This window comes from Corythoichthys intestinalis, chromosome 7 (genome assembly GCF_030265065.1).
Source record: "Corythoichthys intestinalis isolate RoL2023-P3 chromosome 7, ASM3026506v1, whole genome shotgun sequence".
Lineage (NCBI taxonomy): Eukaryota > Metazoa > Chordata > Actinopteri > Syngnathiformes > Syngnathidae > Corythoichthys > Corythoichthys intestinalis.
Window position 1 is genome coordinate 35,754,690 of NC_080401.1, and position 19,404 is coordinate 35,774,093.

Below are 19,404 nucleotides of genomic sequence, written 5' to 3' on the forward strand. Positions count from 1 at the left end.
TGTTTTGACTGCTATTGACAGCGCTACACTTCAATCCATTTTCAATGTCAAAATGAATTAGACGTCTTGCTCCGTCAATGGCACTGAAACATGAGCATTCAACTGCAGTCATCCCATTTTAAATGAACGGGAAATCTATCATTGTCAGTGGCAGCCAAATAGTCAATAAACCTAGTATGAATGTTTTTGGGATACAGCAGGCGACAACATGTGGAAAACATGTCAACTGAATACAGAAGCAGTGGAGAATTACAGTAAAAAAAAAAAAACATTTGGCAATGTGTCGGCCACCTGTTTGGATACGTACAAACTAAACTATAATTTTGATGCTTAGTGATGAAAAGACGCCTCTGAGGGTCAGTCCTGCTTTGAAGGACATTTTACATCACAACTTACAAATCCTAAATTATCCACATTAAAAAAAAATACTAAAACAAGCTGTTTGTGGAGAACTTAAGTAAACTTGGGGGAAAAGTGTGACTTTTTATTTTATTTTACTCATTTATAGAAGTCATTTTGTCATCTTGGAAAGCAGTAAAAGCTTAAAAAAAAAAACAAAATACAAGCTAACATTAGTACAGATTTACAACCGCTACTGTGATCATACCAATTATTATATGACTGTAGCAAAAGCCTTATTTTTCAAGAATTTTTAACCCCAACTTTCATCCATTTCTGTAATGACCAACCAGTGATTCTCCTGCAGAGCAGAACAGTGGGGAAAACAATGGATCATTTCCATATGACAGAATAACTCACTCAAAACAGGACAATTTTAAAAGAGCTGTAGAAAAACTTGATTTTTTTTTTTTTTTTTTGGATGTGCGGTAATTCTTGCCTTGGATTGTTTTGATCAAAGCGTGTCAGTAAAACTCTTTGTGGGGATTTTCTGTTCTTTTATAACATTCTTCGTAACGTACTGTGGTGACAGCTTGAGACTTTCTCACCTAAAATTAGCTCCTTATATTTGAGTCAACTTTTTTTGTTTCCATTTGACCAGTAATTGGCGGTCAAAAAATTAATACTTAAGAGAAAATTGGCACTGGCAGGATTACTTACTAATACTGGCTGCAGATCGGTTTAACAGTTACTTTGCCTGTATTACATTTTTCATGCAAATCTGCAACCACATTGCCTATGACATGAATGGAGAAAACTCATACTGGACTGCTGGACCTGTTAAAAGAGTTTCCCCTTTGTCTTTCACATTTCCTAGGCAAGGAAGGGAAAAAAAACTATAGGGGGCCAACAAAACCTATTGCCTCCATCTGTCTGATTTGAGTGCAGCTCAGCAGAAAAGGTTTTGAGAGCCAAAACTATGAAGTCAAGTACTGGGGTCATCCTTTACAATCTGTGCTTCATTAAACTGTAAAACGTAAGAGGGGGGATAATTTCCAAAAAAGGAGAAGAAATTTTACCTCTCATTATAGATCCATTTAAAGAGCCACTTAAGTCAAATGCCATTACATGAACAGTTGCTTTATGTAATGGTGTTGTGTGGCATAGGTGATGGCAATGCTTAGTGCAACTGTAACTTAAAACAAAAAAATGTCTCAAGTTTCATGGAAAATGCTTATTCTTCAGGTGTATCATTTTTTTCAGCTGTGTGTGTAATCAATGCCAGGTCTATCAAAGCTTTGTTTGGTTAGCTGACAAATTTAGCTTTACCTCATTTGGGCTGTATTTACTGTAGTGATCTAAAAGTAAATTAAACTTGAAATGTTGAATGGAATAATTTGCTCCTTATTGCTTCTTTAAATTAAGCACATTTTGCAGGTATAATAAGAATAACCTTTTGTGAAAATACATGATATCATGCCATTACTCACTTTTCTTTGGCAGTTTTCTCATATGGAACAGTCACAATCTGGGAGCTCTCGGCATCCTTATGTTCAGTTTTCTGTTGGAAAATGTTTTAAACATAGTCTCAGTATAGGAACGCCCAAAAACAATAACGTTGTCTGGCAAATTCTAACCTACCGATTAAGTCTAATGGTTGGGTGAGCTCATTTTTAAGGAAACATCTGTTTAAAAATTAATTCTACAATTTAAATCACAATATTTTCAACAATAAGGACAGTGATCAATCTTGAGATGTGAAGATGTACCCATAGCAGTAACTCCCAAATATGAACATGTAAAGTAAATTCAGACAACAAATACACATCACAGCACATCAATGACAGAATTTAGAGCTACCCCGATGGACGGTCATTGAAGAAAATGGATGGGGGAAAAAGGAAACAGGAGAGTGGGGAGCGGCACTAATTCCACAGATCCCCCTGAGTGTTGTATTTATTTTCTCATGGTTGCCGGATTAAATCCAGCTCAAAAAGGAAGAATGAGAGAACAAAACGGAGGTGTGGGGAGGTAAAACTGTGGTGAGAAGAGAGGCTTTAGTTAAAAACCTTTATAATGAAAGTGATTAATGTACTTAGTTTTAGTTTAGAAATAGTTAAGAGGTTTATAGGGTAAATAGTTTTGCAGAATGAGTTGAAGGGACTTGCCAGAATGCTCCTGGAGGGTCTGAGGTGGTTGTTATTCATGCGCCTGGATTTGGTCAGCTGCGCGTCATGACGGTGGAACCACCCCCTCAACTCATGGGCTAGCCTGTCGATCAAAGTCAGCACACATTGAAAAGCAAGCTCTTTTTTTTCTAACTACATAGCTGTGTCCAATTTTGATATATTGTGGGCATGTTAAAACAGTAGGTCACACTTGAAGGACTTTAACACTTACTCAATACACTTGGTCCTATTAACAGGTGGCAGGCATGGGGGCGGGGACCTGAGAAAGTTCTGCTCCTTCACCACCATCAGAGCCTTGTCCTCAGCACTGCAACACCACAAACAGATGACAGAGGGCCAAAAGAACATTGATGATAGTTGAAAACCTGTTGAAAGGCTTGGAAATTTCTCATTCACTTTAATCATCTGTTAAAAATGTTCTTCTCATTAGGAATATGCTTTCGGTGCAAAGGGAGAGCCAATATGGCTGCCTGCCTCGCGTCTGCAGTCAAACAACCGAGACGAGCGGGTGAAAGGAAAGACAAAGATGAAGTGTGTTGGCTTCATTCTGGGTATAAGTGTGATTTTGTTCATTCTTATTACATTTTAATGGATGCCACAAGTAGAGGCAACAAGGGGTCTGTCACTCAATATAGTTTGAGCATATTGCAAAATGAGTGACACGATGTTGGCACACTGGTAATAGAAAGTATTAGTGCATGCATTTACCATTATTCGTACAATGGCATCGTGACATGTCCTTTTTGTAATGTGGCAAAACCCGGGACTTTTACATTTACTCATACAGTGTACCTAGCTATTTCTATGCCATGAATATGCTATGCTTTGTTTGAGAATTTTACATCTAAGTAGTCCCAACTTTTTTACACCAACTGTGGACATAAAAAGATTTTTGTAAATTTTGAATAACTTTTAAATTTTGGGAGATTTTGTTAAAAGTTGGGTTTGGGCCAGATTTTCTAGGTAGGATTATGAATTAAAACAGGTTTTACGGTACATCAAATCAGTTTTCGCTATTGAAATGAGACCTATGAAACCAATTCTGTTGGTCGTTTTTAATGAAAAAAATTAATGGTTTTACAACATGTAATTACTTTGTACCACAGTATTTATGGATTCCTTTCAGAAGTGTGGCCAAGTGAGTGATGACAGTAGCTAGAATGGGGTTGGCCCTACAACAAATCCTTAAGTCATTGGTGTCTGTCAGAGTGATGAATCTTAACTGGCAGACTGATTTCAGATGGTGCTGAGTGGCTATTTAAAAAGCTCACCCTAAAAAAATCCAACAGGTCTCGTTATCTCTCAACAATGTCTAGGGACTTGGAAAGACAGGAGGTGTTGCTAATTTTCTCAGGTGCATCTGTTAGCGAGAGGTGCCGACTGAGAAAGGAAACACGTACACTCACCGGCCACTTTATTAGATCCACGCTCCAACTGCTCGTTTACACTTAATTTCTAATCAGCCAATCACATGGCGGCAACTCATACATGCATACATTTAGGCATGTAGACATGGTTTAAGACAATCTCCTGCAGTTCAAACCGAGCATCAGTATGGGGAAGAAACATGATTTGCATGACTTTGAACGTGGCATGGTTGTTGGTGCCAGAAGGGCTGGTCTGAGTATTTCAGAAACTGCTGGTCTACTGGGATTTTCACGCACAACCATCTCTAGGGTTTACAGAGAATGGTCCAAAAAAGAAAAAATATCCAGTGAGCGGCAGTTCTGTGGGCGGAAATGCCTTGTTGATGCCAGAGGTCAGAGGAGAATGGCCAGACTGGTTGGAGCTGATAGAAAGGCAACAGTGACTCAAATAACCACCCGTTACAACCAAGGTAGGCAGAAGAGCATCTCTGAACGCACAGTACATCGAACTTTGAGGCAGATGGGCTACAGCAGCAGAAGACCACGCCGGCTGCCACTCCTTTCAGCTAAGAACAGGAAACTGAGGCTACAATTTCCCCAAGCTCATCGAAATTGGACAATAGAAGATTGGAAAAATGTTGCCTGGTCTGATGAGTCTCGATTTCTGCTGCGACATTCGGATGGTAGGGTCAGAATTTGGCGTCAACAAAATGAAACCATGGATCCATCCTGCCTTGTATCAACAGTTCAGGCTGGTGGTGGTGGTGTAATGGTGTGGGGAATATTTTCTTGCACTCTTTGGGCCCCTTGGTACCAATTGAGTGTCGTTGGAACGCCACAGCCTACCTGAGTATTGTTGCTGACCATGTCCATCCCTTTATGACCACAATGCACCCAAGTTCTAATGGCTACTTTCAGCAGGATAATGTGCCATGTCATAAAGCTGGAATCATCTAAGACTGGTTTCTTGAACATGACAATGAGTTCACTGTACTCAAATGGCCTCCACAGTCACCAGATCTCAATCCAATAGAGCATCTTTGGGATGTGGTGGAACGGGAGATTCGCATCATGGATGTGCAGCCGACAAATCTGCACCAACTGTGTGATGCCATCATGTCAATATGGACCAAACTCTCTGAGGAATGCTTCCAGCACCTTGTTGAATCTATGCCACGAAGAATCGAGGCAGTTCTGAAGGCAAAAGGGGGTTCAACCCGTTACTAGCATGGTGTACCTAATAAGGTGGCCGGTGAGTGTATATTAAAAGTATTTTTTTTTTAAAACAGTACATTGGGTAGAAAGTACATGTAAAATGAAAATTTTGTTTGGGAAAGAGTTTTTAAAGAAATCCAAAATATTTAATGGATCTGCCACCTGTTGACTGCTTGAGGTACGATTAGATTAGCTAGAATGTGATGCATCTCATTGAAATTTCAAAAATCTTCGCTCAGTTCTGAGATATTGCATTTATATCTGAAGCTTATTGACCAATTTTTGCAAGAGTTGTATGATTTTGTCTGGAAATTCTAGATAGAATCACTTAAATTTTACTTTGACCAACTTTGACCAACCGAAAATAATCTCAAGTCCCTACAATTTCAGAAAAGTGTTTTATACGCTACACACCGTAAAAGCAACAAGCACACTTGCTGTTATTTATTGTAGGATTGATCACATTTTATAACTTTATTGATATGGAAACTCAGCACTTTAGATAATAAACGATGATCTGACTTGTATTAAGACTACCATACGATAGATCTGTTTGCTACCATACTGAAACCATTTTACCCTGACCAAAAAACCTAACCGGATGGGTATTATATATGCTTCTTTTACAAGTCCTCTAGTACTTTCATGCTCCAAATGACAGACTGAAAACAAAGTCAATACTTCTTCCATGTTGAACATTACTTTGCCTTAGAGCCGGGCAGTATACGAAAAATTTACCGTTACCGAAATTCTTCAAAATAACTGACGTAATTTTGACCAAATCAGTAAATTCGGTAATTCACTAAAACAAGAAAATATAGTCTTTTAATCCCGCTTTGACTCTGTGTTGTTCGGCTATGTTCGTTCCACTTTAAGAAACCAGTCAGTGTGCTTACGTATGAAGTCACGTGCTTATCAGGAAATCAAACAAACAGAAGCCTGGTAGGCTAACGCTAGCAGATAACGTTACAACCAAACGTGATTGAGTGTGGTTTAAGGGAGCTTTGCCAAACTTTCACCCGACATTAAGTAGACTCTTGGTGGCATCCAGATGGGCTTTCACCCGCTGTCATCCCTGGTTCTCACGATTTCAGGAGAGGGTGCTTTCAGTGGTTTCTACTGGTAGCCAGGCCACAGGCTAACATCAGCGGCTCATGCTACAAATTAAATTGATGGAGTCTGATAACGGCTCTAACCTTGTCGAAACGGCTGAACTTAATGAGTGGACTGGGCACGGACTGCATCTAGCAATTAGTATGTCACGTTATTTTGTATCATTATATTGTATCTGTGTGTGATTTTTCTGATAGTTTTTATGATGGTAAAGCATTCAGCATAAAGTACAATCCAACAGTAAACCCTATAATATGACCGTTTAATGGCCACAGCTATTTTTCTGTATGTGCTTGCTTTAGTCTGTGTCATTACTGCCATCATAACATCTTAAAGAATTCATTAGCATAAGAGCAATATAGCTTTAATGTGTGTGTGTCTGTGTGGGAGGTGCATGTGTGCGGGCATGCATTAAAAATGCTCTGGCGAAAAAAAAATCTGAAACCTTGAAGTAAACACTTGTGATGAGTAATTATATCACAGCAGTCATTAACAAGTTGTCTGTTTGAAGTGTACTGTTAAAGCTGTAAGTCATTTGTGTTACAATGTGACATGTTTGCAAGTATACAAGCTGTTATAAATGTTCATCCTTGAATTCTTATTATTTACAATACATTTTTATATACTTAATGTTTAGACTGCATGTACAAATGTTAAATATGTTAAATTGAAAGCTGGCAAATAAATCAACGAGAAACGGTTCATTTGTATTTCACGCATTGATTCAGATTTACAATTATATTACAGTCCTCTTGGGCGAATTTATCGTCAGTTATCGTATTCGGATAAATCGGCTCAATTTACCGTGTTATGTACTTAAGGCCATATCGCCCGGCCTACTTTGACTACAAAGCCCGTCTACACTGTGTGCCCATCTTTACAAAAATGTGGCCCACCAAAGCAATCCTTCCCATGGGTCTCCCAGATCTGAGTACTTGTAATGACTAAATCTCACCCATCTCTCAAGGTCCTGGAAAAAGTTCTGTTAAGACAACATGTCAGACCACAGGGGCCTGATCATAACTCTTCCTGAGGGGCCCATATTAACCTTTGTGCACACACAGCTTCCTATTCAGGGAACCCCCCAGATAAGGTTGCATTATCCTCCCCCAATCATCCTGTCCTCTGTATGCATTTGGCACTGTCACCCCCTTTCGAAAATTCTAATGTGTTCCTTCCTCCTTGCGTTGGTTTCATGAAGCAAGGAAAGCCGATACTACAGGTGACTGGCTTGTATTAACAAGTGACATAGCGCACATGTAGTTCTGACAAAACACAGGCTGCCAAAGCCACGGACTTTAACCACCTTGCAAAACAACATTTTCAGGTCACAGGGGTACAGGTAATGTACCAAATAAGAATGTTATTCGTACAATTTACAAATGAGACCGGCTGAGGCTCAATTGCTTTTAAAATAGAAAGAAAAATATATAAGTCCTTGGAAAAATAAGCTGTTACTTGTGATATAAAACTGGATGTCAAACATGGCCTGACCCCAATTTCCCACCTTGTTACTCAAAGTACAACTCAAGGAATCTTTGAAGGCAGACGTTTGGATAGCCCCTTGCGGTCATGTTTGTATACGTCGCACCGAGCCGGCGACAGTTTGTGCTAGGCCCAGAGCACAGGTGCATCCTGGGGTGTGTATCGAGATTCTTATCATTAACGAAAATGACTGAAATGATGAAAACTAGGATTTAAATTAAAGGTACTAATCCATTTGTTTTTGCATTTTGTTTAATATTTCGTGTGAATACACGTCAATATGACAAATTAAAAATGACTACATGTTTTTTTGTATTTATGTTTTTTTGTATTTATCTTTTGGGAGTTTTTTTTTTTTAATTGTATGTTTAACATTATATTTTAAATGGTGCACATGTACAGTGTATCAGAAAAGTGAGTACACCCCTCGCATTTCTGCAGATATTTAAGTATATCTTTTCATGGGACAAAACTGACAAAATGACACTTTGACACAATGAAAAGTAGTCTGTTGGCAGCTTATATAATAGAGTTAATTTATTTTCTCCTCAAAATAACTCATAATATCGCCATTAATATCCAAACCCCTGGCAACAGAAGTGAGTACACCCCTTGGAAACTGTGTACATCCCTAAATGTCCAAATTGAGTACTGCTTGTCATTTTCCCTCCAAAATGTCATGTGACTCGTTACAGGAGTGCTGTCAGCATTGCTGCAGAGATTGAAGAGGTGGGGGGGGGGGTCAGCCTGTTAGTGCTCAGACCATACGCCACACTCTACATCAAATTGGTGTGCATGGCTGTCACCCCAGGAGGAAGCCTCTTCTGAAGAGTGTACACAAGAAAGCCCGCAAACAGTTTGCTGAACACATGTCAACAAAGCACATGGATTACTGGAACCATGTCCTATGGTCTGATGAGACGGGCGGGCTTTCTAGCACTAACAGGCTGACCCCCCCACCTCTTCAATGACTGCAGCAATGCTGACAGCACTCCTGTAACGGGTCCCATGAAATTTTGAAGAGAAAATGACAAGCAGCACTCAATTTAGACATTTAGGGATGGACGTAGTTTCCAAGGGGTGTACTCACTTTTGTTGCCATGGGTTTAGATATTAATGGCTATATTTTGAGTTATTTTGAGGGGAAAATAAATTAACTCGATTATATAAGCTGCACACAGACTTCTTTTCATTGTGTCAAAGTGTCATTCTGTCAGTGTTGTCCCATGAAAAGATATAAGTATCTGCAGAAATGCAAGGGGTGTACTCACTTTTGTGATACACTGTATATGACCTGCTAAAGTGGCATATAAAAAAAAAAAAAAAAAATTTTTAAAAGGAAAAGAAAAAGTAGCTTCTTTGTTTTATCACATCGATGTCTTTTTCTCTGCTTAACGAGAACATGAGCTGCAATACTGAACAGCAGTCTCTCACTGGTAAGGCTGCATTATTCCCATATCCAAGTAATGTTCTTTATAACACAGGTTATGTGAGGTCCGTACGATACTTGTGCTGACAGACTCTCAGTGGTCCAAACTGGTCCGCAAGGGTCGCTTTGGGTCCTGGTTTTTGTCCCAACCAATCTAGCACAGACCATTTAACCAATGAGGTTTCTGCTAAAACAAGCAGCATCTGACTACAATCAACTGATTACACTTGGAAGACACCAGATTGGTGCCAAGGTGTCGTCCTGTTATGTTGGAAAGAAATCCAGCACACACTGCGGGCAAATGTGGAAGAGTTTGGCACCCCTGCACTAATAGTTTAGTTTTCATTGGCGTGGTTAGAGATTCATCAGGGGAGCTTAGATTTAGTTATCTATCATAGGGGGCTAAGTACTAATAGTGGCGTCAAGCTAACACGCCCAGAGTTAGGCAGTAGCCAGACATTTCGGTAAATTTATTCCGGTTAAATAAGCGTTTTGGACAGAAACGGACACCACATTTTACTTACATTTTGGGCCACGGAATTTTTGGTGCATCTATAATTATAACCTTACAGTGTATTTAACAAAATATAGGTCTTTGTGCACGTTACCTGTCGGCCATTTCGACCGGGTCGCTTTCAACAACCTTGCTGTCTGATTCCGAGGAAAAACCCAAGAGGTGTCGGCTGTGTTGCACGGATGTGACCTCAAGCCCAGAACCCGCGTTGCCCTGAAGATGACTTGATGAAGGCATGCGTGTGGAGGAAAGAGAAAAGGAGAAATAAGGACATGAGTTGATGGAATAAAAAAGGAAATTCCAAGTGGCCCTCATCCTGTGCACACTGGGAGTTTCTTTTTTTTTTCTTCTTTTTTACTTAGGCCTCAAGCCCAACAACGATCTCTGATACAGGCTGTGGAATCCAAAGCACAGGGAGGAGCACAGGCAGTGTCCTTCAATTCTTTTACGACACACCAGGTGGCATTTTCATTTTACATTTCAAAAAAGAATTTGGCATGTTAAGTGAGCACATTTTACAGATAAGGACACTCGTAGTATACACAGGAGTAACCAAAAAGGAAAATGCAAAGTTTTTATTAGCAAGCGCTGCATAGACAATTCGGAGAAGTACAGTACGGAGCCTATCAAAGTCAACATATCCAAGTCTTACCCCTTGTGGAGGACGTTTCCCTCCAGGAGAAAACTAACATTTTTATAACATGACATCAGAGAGACTGTTGTTACAGTTGGATTACAAACTCCCAGCATTTGCAAACTGGGCGGAATTTAGCTCTTTTATATAACTCGTCTTAATTTGTCAGTGGTTGAAATAGTAAAAGCAGAGATGAAAAGGAATGGCCACATATGTATTTTACACCAAATGTGGTTCATGACATGTTTTGTTCTAACTCTGACAAGGGGTAAATGTTTACATCTCACAAAAACCCAATTTGGCTGTTCTGATGTTTACACACCTATTAGTCACAGAGTCCTATAAACTCTGGCGAGAGCTTCAGAGGCGTGATTGCAAAGATGACAAAATGAACATTACTCATTTAAGACAAAGACAGTATAGACCACTAAATTCTCATGGTTCATTGATTGATTGCAGCAGACTGTCTGTATCAAGCACGTTTCTGTAATCACGGTAAAGTCTTAGCTAAACTTAAAGTTGGCCACTGATTTAACATACTGTGAACTGCCTTCAGCCACCAGATTGATGCAATAGGAAATCGTTTGCACTGTTTTCAATTAGCCTTTGGACAATGTTTTACATGACAGGCAAGAGTCCCAAAGTGAATCATCGGGATTCCCATTTATTTCCTCTAGTGAGCCCACCGTAAATTAAACATAGCAGTAATGTTGCTCTTATAGTGACTGCCAACATTTTTTATGAAAATAAAGAGACATTGAACATCCATTCAAGTGTTACCTTATTGGACCAACATTAAGAACAAGGAAGACCAGGACCACCATGAGGCACACAGCTCGTCTCTTGGGGGCCGTTGCCTTAAGCACGGAATTCTGCAGGAGGGTAAAAAAATTTAATTCAAACAGCATGTCGCAGGCAAGTTGTGGATGATGCCACTTTGTGTGTGCGTAAGGGACTTTTCCCTACTTGTAAGAAGAAACAAAGTATGAAGAAATAAGAGTAGAATTTTCTGATACCTGTACATTGCGTTTTAATTTTCCTGACAACTACAACCCCTAGCAAAAAGTATAGAATCACCTTCTCGGACGAGCACTCACTGAGACATTTTATTATGTAGAACAAATTAAGATAAAAACTTGAAAAAAATAATGATTTAGTTAAAAAAGCAACTGTTTAGCATTCAGAAACACTAAAAGAAACGAATAAAAAACATTGTGGTGGTCAGTAAATGTTAATTTTATAGCTCAAGTGCAGGGAAATAAATCCCCACTCCATTCTGAGGAAAAATATATGAAATCACGAGAAACAAACACAGCAATAACAATCAAAACACATCTCTAGTATTTAGTTGCACCACATCTGGCTTTTATGACAGCTTGCAGTCTCTGAGGCATGGACTTGATGAGTGACAAACAGTATTCTTCATCAATTTCGTGCCAACTCTCTTTGATTGCAGTTGCCAGATCATCCTTGCATGTCGGAGCCTTGCTGTGGACCGTTTTTTCCAATTTCCACCACAGGTTTTCAATAGGGTTGAGATCTGGGCTATTTGCAGGCCATTACATTGACTGGATGAGTCTTTCTCAAATAAATGCTTTAACAGTTTTAGATCTGTGGCATGATGCATTATCATCTTGAAAAAGGATTTATCCCCAAACATATTTTCAATTGAAGGGTTAAGAAAGCTGTATAAAATTTTAATGTAAACTTGTGCATTTATTTCTTCAGGCAGTCATCTTTGTAAATCTCACTGGAACGGCACCAAACAAAAGTTCCAGCATCATCACTCTGTCCAATGCAGATTCTTGACTCATCACTGAAAATAACCTTCATCCAGTCATTCACAGTCCACGATTGCCTCTCCTTAACCCATTGCAGTCTTGTTCTTTTCTGTTTAAGTGTCAATGATGGTTTCCATTTAGCCTTCCTGTATGAAAATCCCATTTCCTTTAGGGGATTTTGCACAGTTCTGTCACATACCTTGATTGCAGCTTCCTTCTATTTCTTCATTTGTCTTTTTGTACATCTTCTGTTTTCAAGACATATGGCCTTTAGTTGTTTGTCACGGCGTTTGGATGTCTTCCTCGGTCTACCAGTACGCTTAACTTTAACAACCTTGCCATGCTGTTTGTACTTGGTCCAGATTTTTGATACAGCTGACTGTGAACAGCCCACATCTTTGGCAACCATACGTTTTGCGTTACCTTCTTCAAGAAGTTTGATAATCCTCTCCTTGGTCTCAAGAGACATCTCTCTTGTTGGAGCCATGATTCTTGTGAATCCACTTGGTCCAGCAGCCCTCCAAGGTGTGATAACTGCACTGTTTTTAACTGCTGAATAACGAGCAGATCTAATCTGAGGCAGGGGCCTACTTAAGGAAAGGAAACTAGGTGTGTCTTTATTTTCTACTCAAAATGGAGTGATTCCATATTTATTATTAAGAATGGAGAGATTCTATATTTCCCCACACTTGCTCTATAAAAGAAACATTTAGTGACCACCACAATGTTTTGTTATTCATTTCTTTTAGTGTTTCTGAATGCCAAGGAGTTGCGCTTTTGAACTAATTCATTATTTTTTTCAAGCTTTTTATTTGAGTCTGTTCTACATAATAAAATGTCTGAGTGAGTGCTTGTCCCGAGACTGGTGATTCCATACTTTTTGCTAGGGGTTGTATTAATTTTGACTATGCATTTAAGCACAGATTACATTTTACTCCTTTTTGTGCACATACGCTCCTGTTAATCTTTTTTAACCTTTGTGAAAAACAACACAAAGTTAAAAACATTAATAGAAAGAGTGACTGAAAGAATGACATTCATGTAAAAGACGGTTGCTCAGTGTATAGGTAATAAGGTATGAAAATCTCAAATTTCTTAGACCTCTATTAATGGAGAAAATAATGGCTAATCTAAGCCGCACCAGCAGAGCAAATTTAATAGATTTTGTGGAACAGGTCAATCACTACAAATACAACCGATCCAATCACGTCTAACCACATTTGCCCACTAGTATTTAGTCGCAGGCATTCGTGGTCATTCACACAAGCATATAAATGCACTAATTGGGTATTTTCATACTTTGTGAGACAGACATAATGTTTAATTAAGATTGAAATGAAGAGTCTGTATCGCCTCGCTCTGGCTTCTGCCACATTTTGACGCTCACCTCACTCAGAAGGCCTTCCAGCTGCTTCTTTAGGCTGCCATTTTCACATTTGAGCATCGCGTTCTCAGACAGCGCTAAATTCAGGCGCGCTTCCAGCGTCAGCAGATACTCTTTCTTCTTCTTCCGGGACAAGGTCGCAGATTCGCGATTCTTTATCATGCGTTGTTGCCTCTGGGAAAACTTGGTCTGAGATCGGGGGAGTGGGACAGAAACAAGGGAAATTCGGGGGGGGGAGAAAAGAACAACACTCATGATTATGACTCATGTCACAGGATTCATCACATCTGGATGTGTTTGGCGTGCACCTATCCAAACAGGAAAAATGGCAGCTACAGTGTGAGAATGCAATGAATGCCCACATGAGCCACCTGCTGGGCTGCACATCATTTCACTCCTCACTGTAGTGTGACATCATGTTTATAAATGTTATAAACAGCTTTTTGTTCCTGTGATGAATGTGCCCTGTTAATCATACTTGTTGCATATTATCCAAATATGAAGCCACAATTTCACTGTGTCGCTCATAAATCTGCAGTGTTTGGCTTGTTGGGGCAATCTTTGCTATATTATTGTGCTAGGGTGGGGGGGGGGGGGGGCTACTGTTGCTTGTACAGTATTTCTTGCAAAAGAGGGTACAAAGAGGGTAAAGTGCAAACAATATTTTTAAACAATTCTCATGAAAACAAGATTTTTTTTTTTTTTTTTTTTACTAAAAATGGACAATAAATAACACATGTAGAGATGAGTAAAATGTGCCTTAAGAATTTTCACCCAAATAACTAAGACTAAAACGGCTAACAAAACACCGCTAATGTCAAGGTACCACTGCATATAAGGTAAGATGGTGCTGGCGTCCTACTTATACTTAGCATTATTCCGAACAATTTTTGACAATTACCTGTAACAACACATTCCAAACTAGACTGATTAATTTGTTACATGCTGCTTCATCATGTCTAAGAACAGATGCAATCTTTTCATATGTTTACGCCTCTTATGATAAATTTCCATTGCCTTATTCATCTTCAATGTGTTTTTGATCAGCATGTGTGATAAAACGAGTGACAAGAGCCGAAAGCTGGCGTGAAAAACACACAAGCGTAGCAATAAGAAATATGAGATAAGGGGAATCAAAGAAGGAAAAATGAGGTCAGGGTAACCTCACAAGCATTCCTGTTCACTACAAATGATTGGAGTCTTAAATAGTTGTTCAAGACATCTGTCAAAGGGTTCATGACACCCCTCAATGAGTGCTTAAGTGAATCTGATAAAGCTTCTGCAGAAGAATATTTACATCAGGATGGTTTATGGGCCTGTGTGGAAAGGACGTGTTTATTGAGCGTGTTATCCGTTTGATCAACGATACCCTATAATAGACTTCAAAATTGAAAACAAAATTGGGCCATATTTCAATACACAGAGGAAGTCATACCCAAGGATGGCTGAAATTTTGGAAGAAAAACAGGGCTCTAGAGTCATGTAAACCTATTGAGTTTTAACAGCAAAAATGATTGTTTTGCTTATGTTTAGGCTTTTTGTAGTACCGTAATGTTTATGACGTATGAATTTATATTCACACACGAGGAGTTTTAAGAAAAGAAAAAAGCATGTGAAGAAAGAGACCGTCCGCCCTTCCATCCATCATCTTTCGCTTAATCCGGGGTCAGGTTGCGGGGCAGCAGCTTTAGCAGGGATGCCTAGACTTCCCTCTCCTCAGCCACTTCAACTAGCTTCTCCAGCGGGATCTCAAGGCGTTCCCGAGCCAGCTGAGAGACATAGTCTCTCCAGCGTGTCCTGGGTCGTCCCCAGGGCCTCATGCTGGTGGGACAAGCCCGTAACACCTCTCGAGGGAGGTGTCCAGGAGGCATCCGAACCAGATGCCCGAGCCACCTCAGCTGGCTCCTCCCAACCCAGAGGAGTAGCGGCTTGACCCAGAGTCCCTCCCGGATGACCGAGATGCTCACCCTTAAAGGGACTACCTTTGGAAATTAAAGCAGATACCTCTGTTCGAATATTTAAGTCGCAATTTAAAACTTGCCTCTTGCCTTGCTTTACCTGGCGTTCAGATTTTGGCCTGTTTTACTTCCATTGGCTACTTCATTTCTCCATCTGCAATGCCTTCTCAATGTCTCTTTCTTCATAAATTAGTTATTCCTTGCCAGAATGGGAATGTAAAGTAGAAGCCCTTTGGTCTATAGAAATAAAACTTGCCAAAGCAGCACCCTAAGTGAGACGTGTCCTCTAGTTTTGATTTTGTTTCATATTGGTTTAAGCTTTTTTTTCTTTTTTTTTACTTGCGTGCCAAGTACTCTTTAAAAAAATGAAAAGTGTGAGGCACCTTCGTTATGTTCAATATTTGCCTGTCTACTAATCTAAACACTCCCAGGGGTAAAGACACTAATATTTCTGGACAAATAGCCCTGGCGTTGATGAAGTTATTTGGGTCCCTGTATTTGTGTTGTTTCCTGAGAAACTCCTGAGTCTCCCAGCCTCATTTTGGGAGAAGTGCCACAAGCGCGAGCCTGGGAACGCCGCAACTACGCAGTTACCAGGGAGTGGAACGCGGGGTGAACGTCACCTCGACACCACAGTAAGGCTGATCAGGGCAAAAACGGTGGTTGCATTTTTGCTGCTGAGAAAATGTTCATGTGGAGTATCATGCTAAGCACAGAAAACCACCAAGTCTGCCTATGAACGGATTACATGACCTTAGCTTCCGTTTTAAAGTGCTGTACAGGGAACCAGTTGAAAACAACTGTCACTAATGCAGTTACTTGTGTGCAATTGTGTAAATGAAGTGCTACAACCTATGGAACAGATTTTTTTAAAGCATATTCTTTATTACAGGCCAGGGAGTAGTTGAGGATGTGATGTGTTGAGGATGGCATGTCCCCTACTTTCCAAATTAGCCCTATGCCCCTCCCCCCCAGCAACATACACACACTTTTACAGCCATTAAAACATTATTTTTAAACACGTCGTTTCACGTTTTCCCCAAGCTGCCCTTGAACATACACAGCAGATGAAAGAGAATGTGCGGGAAAAAATGTGGCGCTACCCAGCTGCAAATCTTTGCCTGGATTTTTCCAGACAAGCAATAGAAGTTGAGACGTAACCTCAATTACTGTGTAAATTACAAATGGATCAATTTTGCCTTTGACAAAGTAGTTCTTATAGTTGTTTTGAATGTATCTCAAAGTGTTTTCCCTTCTGAAGTCCTCTGATAACCACCTGAGGATCGTCACACCTTCGCTTGATTAAATGATATTTGAGATAAAGAGCAAGATCATATATGTTTGAAGCTTCATACCTTTGCATTTCCTTGCATCTAGATCAGACATGTTCAAAGTCCGGCCCAGGGGCCAAATGCGGCCCGTGGTCAAATTTCATCCGGCCTCCAGCCTCTGTCATAAGATCAATAACGTCTGGCCCGCACACTGACTAAATAAATTGGTCAGCAGTACTGCTACCAGCTTACACACTAAATGCTGCTCCTCATTTACCCACTAAAAGGCAGCAGCACTCGAAGCAACATTACCCCGTGTGACCCTTTACTCCCAATATTCTAAGATAGCAACAATCAACAAAAAAAAAAACGAAAGTTGACTGCGACGGCTGACGCTTCAAGGATACGTGGAAATTGGACTATTTCTTCACTAAAATACGTACTGCACTATTTCTTCACTAAAATACATGTCTGCCTCATTTGCAAAGAGACAGTCGGTGTTTTTAAAAAGTTCATTGTGAGGCGATATTACCAAACAAGACATGCCGACATGTACGACAAGATTACAGGAAAGATACGTAGCGAGAAATTGAAGCAACTTGAAGGTAGTTTAATTTTACAGCAGCAGTATTTCACAAGAGCCCGACAGTCAAAAGAGAACGCCACAAAGGCTAGTTGCGAGATTGTTGAAATGATTAATTTAAAAAAATAATAAAGCAAATGTGACTCACAGAATGGCTTGCTAAACTTTGCCTAAATATATTGTAAGGTGGAAAAGCGCTACATAAGTATATATATATATATATATATATATATATATATATATATATATATATATATATATATATATATATAAGTATATATATAAGTTTCTATATCCCCTAATCCTGACAATGGAAGATTTGTGGAGGCTGATAATATGTGTTTCATTCTGGAGCAGCCAAATCTCCAGGCTGTGCGAGAGCAGCATTACATAGCAAAGGTCCAATCCTTGATGACTGTTACAGCTGTCTCAAATGCTTCTTCCTGCGTAACACCTGTCTGAAGTATGTAATCATTCACAGCCGTTTGACACCCGGGCTTATATAACCTATATAACTATAGAGTATAGATCACAATACAGTAACACATCCAATAACATACACATATGTATAGAGCAGAGGTCTCAAACCGGTCCTCAAAGGGCCGCAGTGGGTACTGGATTTCATTCCAACCAAACGAGAACAATCCCTTTTCACCAATCTGGTGTCTAACAAGTGTAATCAGTTAATTGCAGTCAGGTGCTGCTTACTTTAGCAGAAACCTCATTGGTTGAACTGTCTGTTTTGGATCTGTTGGAACAAAGACTAGGACCCACTGCGGCCCTTTGTGGAATCGGTTTGAGACCCCTGGTATAGAGGATACTAACAACTGGCAAAGACAGGTCGTATTTAACAGGCATGTGACGTGATATGTGACCGGGTCAAAACAGTACACCACTGTGCTGCATTGCACAGTTAAATAGATTTGATGCATATGACCTACATAGGCGTTCAATGTTTTGTTTTCATCTGCGAACTATGCATGTGGTCATGAATGTTCACAGAGATCAATCTACTTAAAATCACTTTCGGCTGCATTTTGGTCATTAAATTGTTTAAACTCAAACTCAGCTATAAAAAAAAAAAAAAAAAAAACATTTTTACATCAAGTTATGTTTGTTTGTAAACGTACTTCCAATGATTGAAGCATTATCTTTAGAGCCTCAATTTGGCTGTTGATACTTTTAAGACAGTTTTACTGGTTAAACTTGGCAAACATGGCTTGAAAAGACTGGGGGGGGTGAATAAATATTTCATTTATTTTGTTCTTAACTCATTTGCTCCCAGAAACGTATAAATAAGTTCTATTTTTAAATGATTCAATGTCCCACTGTCTTTTGTGTTTTTAAAAAAAATAATAATAATTTTTTTTTTACAAGAAGCATCTAGAGCAGGGGTCTCAAACCGATTCCACAAAGGGCCGCAGTGGGTCCTAGTCTTTGTTCCAACAGATCCAAAACAGACAGTTCAACCAATGAGGTTTCTGCTAAAGTAAGCAGCACCTGACTGCAATTAACTGATTACACTTGTTAGACACCAGATTGGTGAAAAGGGATTGTTCTCGTTTGGTTGGAATGAAATCCAGTACCCACTGCGGCCCTTTGAGGACCGGTTTGAGACCTCTGATCTAGAGCACAGGTATCAAACAGATTCCAGAAAGGGCCTAGTTGGTGCTGGATTTTGTTCCAACCGATAACGTGCAGAGAGTTTAACCAATGAACTTCCTGCTGAAACAATCAGCACCTGACAAAGTTTAACTGATTACACATGTAAAAGATCTAATTGGTGAAAAGGTGTCCTCTTCATTGGTTGGAAAGCAAACCTGCACCCACTAAGCCCTTTCTGGAATCGGTTTGACACCTGTGATCTAGATCTTCAGATCTATCTGAAAAACAAAGACCAAAGCTCAAAACGCATTTTAAAGCAATAAAACTGGCCACTGGAGGGAAGCAGTGCATTTTGTAAGACCCGCAACCCGATTCAACAGCAGTGAACGGCAGGGCAGCATGGTCGGAGCACTGGCGGCTTGATGCCAGGCGGCGGACAACCGAGCAAAAGTACCAAGAGGACGCCTGGGAAGCCAGACGCTGGACGACAGAGCAAAACGACTGGGACAACTAGTGCAGCGGGCTCGACGAGCAAAC

General features: G+C 39.9%; 1 protein-coding gene across 1 annotated transcript in view; it reads right to left on the bottom strand.

Annotated features, from left to right (window-relative positions):
• The window catches only part of atf6 (activating transcription factor 6), a 72,788-nt gene that overhangs the window by 28,172 nt on the left and 25,212 nt on the right, over positions 1 to 19,404 (bottom strand). Inside the window, exons 8-13 of the mRNA XM_057841050.1 lie at positions 13,454 to 13,639; positions 11,066 to 11,157; positions 9,746 to 9,874; positions 2,740 to 2,835; positions 2,508 to 2,610; positions 1,830 to 1,900 (exon numbers count right to left, since the gene is read on the bottom strand). Coding sequence (XP_057697033.1) covers positions 1,830 to 1,900; positions 2,508 to 2,610; positions 2,740 to 2,835; positions 9,746 to 9,874; positions 11,066 to 11,157; positions 13,454 to 13,639 — 677 coding nt within the window. The remainder of the gene's footprint in view (positions 1 to 1,829; positions 1,901 to 2,507; positions 2,611 to 2,739; positions 2,836 to 9,745; positions 9,875 to 11,065; positions 11,158 to 13,453; positions 13,640 to 19,404) is intronic.